Genomic DNA, 11,210 nt, shown 5'->3' on the forward strand with positions numbered 1-11,210 from the left:
TTGGCTGATTGCAGGTGGCTGTTCATTGCACCGGGTGGGGGGGGGGGGGGGGGGGGCGGCAAGTGCGTGGAAGGCAGGTGAGAGCAGCAGCCCTGCACGCTGGGGCAGAAGCCACCAGAGCAGTGCAGCAGGGGCAGAAGGAGGAGGAGGAGCTGCTGGACACACGAGGGGAAGCTGAACAACACTAGAGCAGCTGCAACCACACTGGGAGCAGCCCAGCCAGGAAGCTGTGCACACCGGCCAGGGCTGGAGGGAAGGGCAGCCCAGGGCCGAGTGGTCTGTGGCTGCTGCTGCCAAAGGCAAGACAGGCCTCCATGCCCCAGAGAGCTTAGCCCAGAGACCACCTAGCCCTGGGCGCAGGCAGATGGAAGCAAAGAATAGGCTGCCCTGGGCAGTGTGGGGCTCAGTCCTAGGTGAAGCGCTGTGGGGGCAGCCATGGGCCAGATCCTATCAATTAGTGGGCACCGCCCATGGGTCGGATCTGTCTCATGGGCCATATTTTGCCTACCTGTTATAGCTGGTCTTACCTATTGACAAATCTTCAACCCAAAAACACTGCATTTGTGTATGTCTGTTATGTTATATACATATATTTTGTATGCATTTAAAATAAAAATATTTTGAAACTAAAAATACGCAACAAAAAAAAGATGATCATATTAACTATTTGCCTAATACTACCTATATATTCTACTGGTTTCATTTAGTTACCATCTAATTAATTGCTTCATAAAAAGCCATTGATTTACTAAATCTACTGCAAAAATTAAGCACTGGTAAGACACAAAATCCCTTTAGAAATTACTCTTCTGTTTCAAACTCTGTTATTTGTAACACCAAGATCACTGACCACAAGAGATTCAAAAAAACATTTCTGGTCAGTTTGACAGCATACAACAGCACTTTGCTGAAATACTTTCCCTAGGAGTTTACGTCTTCATTTAGATGGAACAAATAAAACCCCAACAAAATATGATGGAAAAATAGATGTAAAACTATGCATTGAAAAGTGAATTCATGGGAATGAGATAGAAAGAATACTTCAATTCATTTCCCCAAAATTAACTATATTTTAAGTTAACAATAGTTTAATACCCAAGTATTGGCAGTCTCACCTCTTCAATCAACAATACTTCTCAAGAGGTGAATAATACAAGTATCACCTAGATTAGATTCAAACTTTATGCAGAATACATACTACCTCTGTATTCTCACCTGTGTGAAGTACATCCTTGAAGAGTTAGAGCCCAGTAACTTGCTCTCTATATGGTGCTGCACATGTTCTAGGATACTATCTTCATGAAGAAAGTGAACTTCATGCTTTGTAGGGTGCACATTCACATCCACATTCTGAGGGGCTATTTCTAGGCTGCAAGACATTTTAAAGAGAACTAACTTAAAAACACTCCACTAATGGTGAAGCATACATGAATCCAGGTCGCAAACTTTGTCACAACTGAGGTCATAACTCTACCCAGTGCAGCCAAGGTGGCCCCAAAAAGCTGCTAGTCAAGCATTGTGTGTTGTTTTGATGCTTTAGACAGAATACTTACTAAGGAATGTGACCCACAGCCGACTGAAATCAGTAGGAGCCTTTCCATTGATTTCACTGGCCTTTGGATAAACCTCTAAGGCCCCTGGCAGATGTTAATTTAATTCATGATAAGAATCTGAGGTATTTTTGCCTGATCCCAGTAATGGTGCATCCAACCATACCAGATGTACATGGCAGGATGTGCAGTTTTGGGGATTGGGGATAAAATTCCTCAGATCCCAGATAGTCAATGTGCAGGAAGCCCAGCATTGGAGTCCAGGCCCCCAGTGCCAGGTTCCCTGCACTCTGGTGACTGGCAGGTTCAGGCATGGGGCAGTTGTGTCCTAGACCCTGGTGGCTGTCCCCTACCCAATCCTGATAATTAGCTAATCTGCAGAACTGGGCAGGAAGAAAGCAGCCCCAGGTCTGGGACACATGCCACACATTCAATTTAAAGTGGGGTACAAACCAGCCACAAACATGTTTAATGTGAAACATCTTTATGGCTAGTCTGCCATTTTGTGCCTCCATAAATTTGCATGTGTGGCAGTTATTATATGTATCATGTGATTAAGATGTTAATTACATAATATAATATCTGCCAGAGGCCTAATGAAACTAATTTTTATGTGAAATATTTACATAACTATTTTTAGAAATCCCTATCACTATTCAAATGTTCCACAGGTGACTACGTCCATTGTCTCCCAATATTGGTCATGCGTGATTTTTCATCATTTAGCGATACCGTCATGCAGGGCTCCAGTTCGATGCTGTTGTATAAGACTGAAATATCTGCTTTATCATTAAAACGCAATGCATAAAAATCAATGTTTCAAAATATTATTGAAAGAAAAAAAATTACGTCTGCTTCCAATTCTCCAGTCATCCAGATGACAGCTTCTAGTTTGTCAGGTATTTATTCTAACATATTTTTACCTTCTACAGCTAATTACTTTAATCCAGTTTTATCCTGGCATATCAATGAAGACTAACAGTAGTTAACAAAAATCTTTTGGGATGGAATTTAAGCCAGAGTAGAGAAAGACAGATATGGGATTTAGGTCCAAACAAATGAGTATCCTTTTGTGACCTGCTGTGCTAACCTATAGTGGGCCACATTTCACAAATGTTTCATGAAATCCCTCCCATAAATCCAAATGACTGCAACTGGAGTAGGTGTTCAATACTTCTGAAAAAAACCAAACAGGCTCTTCTTTTAGTGTTTTAAAAGACACTACCTAAATCCTGGTACCTGAAGCCAAATGTAAACGAAAGCCATTTTCTAGCTGCCACTCACTGTGACTAGCCCTACAGGGAAGGCATTAAAGATTAAAACTTATTTTATTAGCTCACCTTAAATACAAGAATGGATGAGTGCCCTTTGGCAAATAAGCAGCATATACAGTTTCTATGGCTTTCCGCAAAGCAGTGGATTCTACCAATCGATCTGGAAAGAACAAGGACAAATCATGTAAAGCAAACAGCACCACTTCAATACAATGTACGGTGCAAAACCATTCTCTGAAGCCAGACCTCCATGCTTTACAGCTACACACAATTCTGAAGTCATTTCCCTTGCACTATACTTTTCTTCTAATACAGTTGCATTTACCTATATTAGAAGCACTACCTTTAATATTTAAATAACTTTTACATTTAAAGTCAGACTGCTTATTCATTACTTAGCACTGTCAGGGCTCAGTTTCACTTTCTAATTCTCATGCACTAGGCACCATGCTCTTGTGCCTACTTGCCAACTTTTCAGGGCAATATTTCAGGACATATATATGCACCCCTTTTTCTTGCTCTGTATATCAAATCAAGGTATGTTTAAAACCTTGTACAAGATACTTGTTAGCTTGTAACTCACCTTTTGTAGCCTGTGGGGATCTGGAATTCTTCCTTGCAGCTAAATTAGAGCACTTTTAAAAGAGCTTAAAGCACTTTATAGTCAGCCTCCTAACACTCCAATTAACTAGCTATTGTTGTATTCCTTTACAGATGGATGAACTGATGTACAGCACTGTTGAGTTTAACCAACATGCCTGTTGGTTAAATTCCTGTTTCTACCACATCAAGTCTGTGGTAGAAACAGGAATAGCAACAGTGCCCTGTTCTGGTGAGGGCTGGATCACGGTGCTATAAATCTGCATGTAAGGCCCCAGTTCCTGGAATCAAGCACGCGTACCCAAATTTAAAACTGATTCAGTTTATAGGTGGAAGGAAAACTTCACAACATAACTGTTTCAGGCTTTCCGAAGAGACAAACTATCATATGTATCAGTGTCTTTTTAACTTAACACACTGTAACACAGAGAACTCTGAGTGACTTGGGAAGAAGAGTACTGCAGGTCCACTTGTTCACCTGTCCTCTAGATAAACTCCTATTCTGGGGTAAATATTTGGAAGTCTGGCTGTTGCTGCTGTCTTCTCTCTGGGTTACAGAAGACAGAACTATTTCTGCCCCTAAGGGAAAAGACCATGCTATCAACCCAGAAGAAAGAGGCCCTGTGCCATGGCATGTGGGACGGCACCACCACAGAGGACCCTATACCATGGCATGGCAATGCCCCTAATTGTGTTAATCTGGCCCTGTCCCTAGCTAAGCTACAACATTCAGAACACAAAATACGATTCACACTGCAGAAACATTAAGCAAGATCTGCAGGTGAGCATGGAAATGGGAATCAGAAGTATTTAGTGTAGATTTTGAAAGGATTTGTGTTTATGGTGCAATTCTGCTTCTCTCTAGAAAGAAACATGCTGTTCTGCTAAATACTTTGAAAAAAACAAACCAGAAGTCTTTACAAAGTATGCACATTTCTTTTTTACTTACGATTTATGAAGAGCAAAAATATGCATTTCTTCACAGAATAGTTGGCATTCGTTATATAGCCTTTCATTTTAAAGGCCAGCCTTGTATCTTCACAACCCACTTCTATGAGTTCTCTGTAGCAATGTTACAAAGAAATGGAATACATAAGGGCATGCAATGCTACAGAAAGATTTTAGTGATAGTTCAGGATTATAGTACTTGCTATTGGAAATGTACCACTAGGCATTTTATTTGCATCACAGATAGGAAATTAAAAATTCTTTGTTGGTAATAAAAACAATGACATCATTGTATGAATAAGTTTGCTTGTTTTCTATTCACAAGCCTAAAGTTAGAAGTCAAACTAGTAACGTACCATTTTAAAAAAGCATAAAAAAATTATCTACAACACTTTAAGAAAAATATTAACGTTACATATCTATTATATTATCTCTCTAGAAATGGTTGTTACATCAGTGGCATTAACAAAGACAGGTATCACTAACACAGTGATCAAGACTTCAAAATTTATCTTTGGTTCCACTGATCCAGGGACGAGTTGTTTCTGAACAAATGGCCAAGTACATTTTCAACAAGGTTTCCACATTTAGGGGTAGGAGGATGTCAAAAACCTGACAGTGTTTAAGAACCTTCTCTGCAAAAGGCGAACAGAACCTAACTCTATTAGTCTGTAAAATACTTTCAGCCCAACTAGGCACCACCTACAGTGGCTAAGGAAATCCTATTAGGCTTAAATAATTTATTACCGTAGTTTCCTAGCAAAAAGTTACACTTTCTACATTCAGTATAAAAAGGTCCCAAGTGATAATTATTTAAAATTTTATCCTAGAAGAATCAGGAGTAAGAGCATGATATAAATGTAGTTCTCATTTAGAACTAACTTAGATTTAACATTCAATATTTTGGGGCCTACATGCCTTTTTCTACATGTTAGGTTATGTGAATAGGACCACCGGTTTCATGAAGCTGAGAAACATATATGAAAAGAATAAAGTTGCAATCATTTGTACTCCTAGAGAATACATAACTCCATAATGGGAAATATAAACCGTACTGAACAATGTATCCTTGAACATTAATGTCTCATTTTTTTCTGCTTCTGCTAGAAATATTTGAAGTGTGTTGTAAGTGAAGTCAGCTCAGTTCCTTAGCTGTAACTTCCAATTTTATTAGCAGAATCAAACTTACCTTTCTATCAGTGGCAACAGTCCAAAAGAATTGGCAGCAAAGGATTCTGGAAACCTGTTCTATGAATTCTCTCAAGTTAAACTTATGAGAGGAGATTCTTCCTACAACTGCAAATAAGATTTTCTAGGGAAGGGTATGTTTCTAAACCTCTTTTTTTGTGGATTTATTTAATAACAGTAGGCCCAAATTCATGGTCACCATACAAAAGTAGATAGATTTCAGATTTCAGGAAAGCACATTTCCAGGAAACTAAGAAATCCAGTAAGTGAGGTTCAGGGGAGGAAATATTAAAAATGACACCAGCGTCAAAGGGAGTCAGGACCTTGTAATCAGGATGTAGAAAATTCTCTTAATTTGTGGACAGCTCCTTTTCTAAGTGTTGGGGAAAGATACCTTATGTGACAAATGCCCTTCCTGTCTCTGACAAATGAAAGAACTTCTGTGGGGTTGGGGACAGTGCATTATGAACATCATTCTCTTCCCCACTCTCACAGAACTTTCAGGACGTCTACCATAAAGTTGAATTAACTTCTTTACCGTTGAAGTCTTCATGGGTAATTTGGAAGACAATAAGTTATTTTATTTTAACTGGTATATTGAGCTGATTCAACAATGTCATTAATTTTGCACAGTAAAATGACAAAATAGCACCCCGAGCATCACAGAGACTTCCTCTGTCAACACAAACAACCAGGGTTATAACATTTCAAACATGCACATATATTTTTATAGTTAACATACCGGCTAACAGCATTTCCAAAGACAGACCGAATATTGTCCACGGTTGTAGCATTTGACAGGGTTCTAACATCTGCCACTGTATCACCTTGCTAAAATAGAAGGAAACAGAAAATCAGAATCACTGTTTATGATTGTGCCTTACCACTTAAAAGTCCATTAAGTAACAATAATTAGAAAGATGTTTTATGCTCTTTGGGAAAAATGTATGTTTTTTCAAACTGAATTTTTGTTTTGTCTATTTTTTTCTTCTTCAAGAATCTGTACATATTTAAGCAGCAAGGATACATCAACACTAGACTTTTTGCCAGCATAGTTAGTGTGGTTAGGGGCATGACTTTTGACGACATTTCTATGCCAGCAAAAGGACTAGTGCAGACAGTTATATTGGCAAAAAAGAAGCAGCATTTTTGCCTCTATCATTTATTTCAGTGGTTCAACACATTTTATGCTATAAACTAATTCTACATTAGAAGCATGTTGTTATTATAAGCATAAAGCTTCCAAGTGTAAACTACATGTGAATGAGTGGTGGCAAAATAGGGGAACATGAGAGAGTCTAGGCAAATTACAAGACTGGAGAGTGAGACAGGTAATTTTTCACATATCGCATGTGTAGAATGCATGAAAATACACTGCAATATGTGAAGTTTTTTTTTTGTATGAAAGACTTCACTGACTATTCCCTATTATTAATAATAATATAAGGCTTTCTCTTTATAAGTACATGAAATTACAAAACTTTTTACACACCTTTTTAACTGAAAAACTGATGCCCGAGTTATGGATGGCATACCTGAAAGGTAAACAAAGGCTCAGTATGAGAAAGTATGAAGTCGTCCCCACCACACTGATAAGTCAGTAGAATAATGACCAAATAATTTTTTGTGACACAACAACATGGTTCAAGTTGCATTTCATGTAAGAAGCAGTCGTAAGAAATTCTAACAATTTGCTAGTAATTATCTGGCCTACTCCAGACCACATGAAATTTGAGGACCATCTTGGAGATCTCCAAGTACTGGAAATCAAATGTTTTCATTTTTTTCTAAACAAACCATATGGATCTTGTCAATTCAATTCTGTAACAGAAGCTAAAGCTGGGCATGGGCAACAGTAAAACCTCAACCATACCGAGTAATATCTTTAGTACCACAAAGTCAACCACCAGTTTCTAGGAAAAAGAGAAGGAGACTGGCTAACTTGGCCACAATAATCACCATGACTGGGATTAATTATTTCTACAGAAGGGGAGAATACCAGCTAATTTATAACTTGCCGAATCAAGGAGTCCTTGCTTAGTTACCACTTTGACCTCATTCAGTCTACCAAACGAATGAGGTCAAAGTGGAAACTAAGCTAGGACTCCTTGATTCAGCAAGTTATAAATGAGGTCATTGACTGAATGGGGTCATCATTAGGAGTCAGATCAAGCAAGTACTCACAATTTGGTCCAAAACATGCACGTCAGTATGACAACAACCTGAAAACGTTATGGAAACAATGCATATTGTTTCCCTTATTCTGGAAATCTAATTTATTGAGCCAGTGATATTTGGCTATAAACTGATACTGTCCTAAACTAATATTTAAAAAGACCCCAACAGAGAAGACAAAACAAACTGAAGCCATATGTTACAGCAGTTTACCTGCTAACAACTTCTAATATTTTTGCATATTCTTCACTTGGATTTTTTAAAGCTTTCCTCCTTGTATTTACATTATAAAAAAGATCTTCAACCTGCAGAGAAAAAGGTCACTATTTAAAATCACATATGAAATTAAGATTAATTAAACAGTTCATATGAACCACTCTAAGGAGCCTGGGCACATTTTAATTTAAACACAGTCTGTGTTCTCGACTCACTACCTGCTTAGTTTGCCCTGAGTGTTATTCTTAATTTCATATAACACAATGCCATTCTAAGGAGGGATACTAAAATATCAGAAATAATGATAACCATTTTTTACAGGAACAAAAATGAATGTTTTGTTCTTAGTATTTAATCTTTGGTGGAAACTATGCTAAGAGAGATATTCTCAGGTAAAAAAATCCTTATTTTGCTGTTAACAAACTAGATGTGCTCCCTTGTTACAATGTAGTTTAGTATAATAAAAGTAAATAATTACAAGAACTAGTACATTTTCTGTTAGTTTAGGATAAATGGAGTAATAAGATGTTTGATGGTTTAATGAAATGAGTAAAATATGTTCTGATAAAGTCCTAGAGGCAGAAACATCATTAAATTATGTTTCCTGTTTTGCTGTTAGTAGTAGCAAGTGCTTCCTCATTGTGTTATTAGGTAATTGACATTTTAGATTTAACATTTATATATTAAATCTAAAATTCCTTTAGTTAGGATTGGCGTCCTGGCATTTGGTTTGAAAAACAGTGTTAAGTTTGAGGGAATTCAGCACCACATTTTTAAATAAGAGGTAGGCCTATCTCCCCAAAGACAATCTGAAAAGTCCAAATACAAAATGCTGCTATCACATCATGATACAGTATTATCATCTAAAAGCAGAGAAAAAAGCACCACATAACTGCCATTTTTGGAAAGATTACACAGAAAATCCACGATGTTGTAAAATGTCCCAATTTACAATATACAACACTTGTAAAATCAACCAAAGAGACAACTAATCTACCGTGATCTGAGTTCCCTGGTTTCCAGCGCAAGGCTTTGGAGGAGCTTTCAATTTCCCATCACAATAGTTGGCTCTGAACAGAAAACAAAATAAATAGGTGTCAGATACTTAGAGCAGTTAGGAAAAGCAACACAGCACACAAACAACCCAAGCAGAAATTGGGAATGAACAAAAAGCCAACTCAACCTAAAGAATTAAAAGACGAGACTGCATTTATGCAGATTTTCACAGGGATGGCAAAAGGATCACAATTTCTGGTTTCTACTCCACAGCAACCAGAGTCCTTCAAAGAAATGAGGCCAGATTTGGGGTGGGGGGGTGGGGGTGGTATTTTACATAAATACAAACCAATTATTATTTCCTCTAAATCTTATTCTCATAAAAACAGCTAAAGTCTGGCAAAGTTAAAAGATCCTGTTTTCAGTTACTCATAATGGAAAGCATCAAAAGGCAGCCCTGCAGGCAGGATTTTTTCTGAAGTTGGACAGCAAACAAGAAAATTTAGCTTAGACTTGCTAATAAAAAATTCCCTTTAGAAGGATCATTCATCTTTGAAGACTTAAGCAACAGTCCACTGCATGAACTAAATATGTATTTGCTTTTACAGTCTGAAGTAAATCACACTCAATCTTCACCTACCTAACTCTATGCTTTCCCTACCTCCTGCTCCCCATTTCAATTATCTATGTAACTTCTACAGTTTGTACCCTGACGCCTCTTTTATATTATTCTCCCATTTCATCTTTGTACCCATTTTGTTGTAACCTACATGCCTCTTCCCATCATGAACTATGGGAATTCATACTCCCTTTTCCAGCCATTCCTTTTGTGAGGTTAGGGAATACAAGATAACATCCATGCTACTAATCACTAAGAAATAGGGCATACAATAGCTAAGATCATTATAAATGCACACAACTTATAGAGTGAATACATATACCATACCTGTATGCACACTTTGCATCAGCAGTTTTAGTTGTTACAGTAACATGGGCAACATGACTTATGCTAGCCAGAGCCTAGTGAGATAAAAAAAAATCTTTACCAAGCTTTTTCAAATAAATATCTATTTTTGAATGAATGTATCTATAGTAGTTCAATAACTAGTTACCACTAAAATGCAGATAGTTCATACTTGCAAGTAATTGGTGTTAATTACTTAAAAGTGGCAAATGTCAAATTTAACAGACGCTGGATAGAAAAATACTGAAACAAAATTCTGAACTGGGTATGATTAAGGACGTGACAGTCTCTTGGTTTATACCATCTGTGCTTTTAAAATACTCCATTCAGGAATCAGTTTTAGCTTCTTGATTTTGTTTTTTAATGAATATGTAAATGCTTAACCCCCCCCCCCAAAAAAACCCCCCAAAACCAACCAAACAAAAAAAAAAAATGACCTGAACTCTTACAGCATCTTTATGCATACAGAATTAGTAAACCAGCTGATTATACAGCATGAATTAAAGTGTGATGGTTATTTCTGATATTCCAAGTAGTTCAATAAACAGTGCAACTAAAAAGTGACCTGTGAAGTTGTTATGACTGTCCCTCCTCTCTTTCTGATTAAAACAAGCCTTAGAGGTTTTCTCTTTCTCCTCATGCCTAGTCAATGAAGTTTCTCTCCTATAACTTTTTATATTACAAATCCAGGTCTCATATTTTTCCTGGAACTCTCTATAACTACCTGTAACGTTACTATTACTCTGACATCACAGATTCCAAATACATGAATCAGAACCATAGAATCACAGGTCGCGTCCAGACGAGCACGCACGTGCCTCTTGCCCCGCCTCAAACCCTTTTGATGCAGGGCAGGAGGCATGTGCAGGATTGAAAAAATGTTCCCTGCGCTGCAAGTCTGCAGTGCGGGGAGAAAATTAGACCATAACCAGGGGTCTAAAAAAACGAAGCAAAAAAAAGCGGGGCAGCAAGGCAACCAGAGGCTGGGTCCTTCAGGGGGACGCTCTGGCTGCCAGAGAGCCTCTGTGGTTGGCCCCTTGCTCTGGTGCTGAAACGTGTGGCTGGCCAGCCCACATGTTTAGCACCAGGGCTCCAGTGCTGGTGAGTAAGGGGTCGGGGGGCTAGAGGAGGGGACCATGGGGGGGACCCCTGCCGGCCCCACCTGTTCCCCCAGCCCCTCTGATCTCTGTCCTGCCCAGCCCCTCCCCCCACCAGCCCCCCAGATCCCCCCGATCACCGCCCAGCCGGGTCCTGCCGCCCTTGGGGTCCCTCTGCCACCCGGCCGGGTTGGGCCCCTGG

The 11,210-nt window shown here is 38.7% G+C and overlaps 1 protein-coding gene across 4 annotated transcripts in view; it reads right to left on the reverse strand.

Annotated features, from left to right (window-relative positions):
• MLH1 (mutL homolog 1) overlaps nucleotides 1-11,210 on the reverse strand; it is a 29,434-nt gene that overhangs the window by 12,666 nt on the left and 5,558 nt on the right. For all 4 annotated transcript variants that reach the window (XM_025216485.1, XM_006034514.3, XM_014525099.2 and 1 more), the window contains 8 exons: nucleotides 9,894-9,967; nucleotides 8,949-9,021; nucleotides 7,949-8,040; nucleotides 7,053-7,095; nucleotides 6,303-6,391; nucleotides 4,374-4,486; nucleotides 2,891-2,984; nucleotides 1,216-1,369 (listed from right to left, as the gene is read on the reverse strand). In XM_025216485.1, coding sequence (XP_025072270.1) covers nucleotides 1,216-1,369; nucleotides 2,891-2,984; nucleotides 4,374-4,440 — 315 coding nt within the window. In that variant the 5' untranslated portion in view covers nucleotides 4,441-4,486; nucleotides 6,303-6,391; nucleotides 7,053-7,095; ... (1 more) ...; nucleotides 8,949-9,021; nucleotides 9,894-9,967. The remainder of the gene's footprint in view (nucleotides 1-1,215; nucleotides 1,370-2,890; nucleotides 2,985-4,373; nucleotides 4,487-6,302; nucleotides 6,392-7,052; nucleotides 7,096-7,948; nucleotides 8,041-8,948; nucleotides 9,022-9,893; nucleotides 9,968-11,210) is intronic.

The sequence above is a fragment of the Alligator sinensis genome, unplaced genomic scaffold, assembly GCF_000455745.1.
Source record: "Alligator sinensis unplaced genomic scaffold, ASM45574v1 scaffold763_1, whole genome shotgun sequence".
Lineage (NCBI taxonomy): Eukaryota > Metazoa > Chordata > Crocodylia > Alligatoridae > Alligator > Alligator sinensis.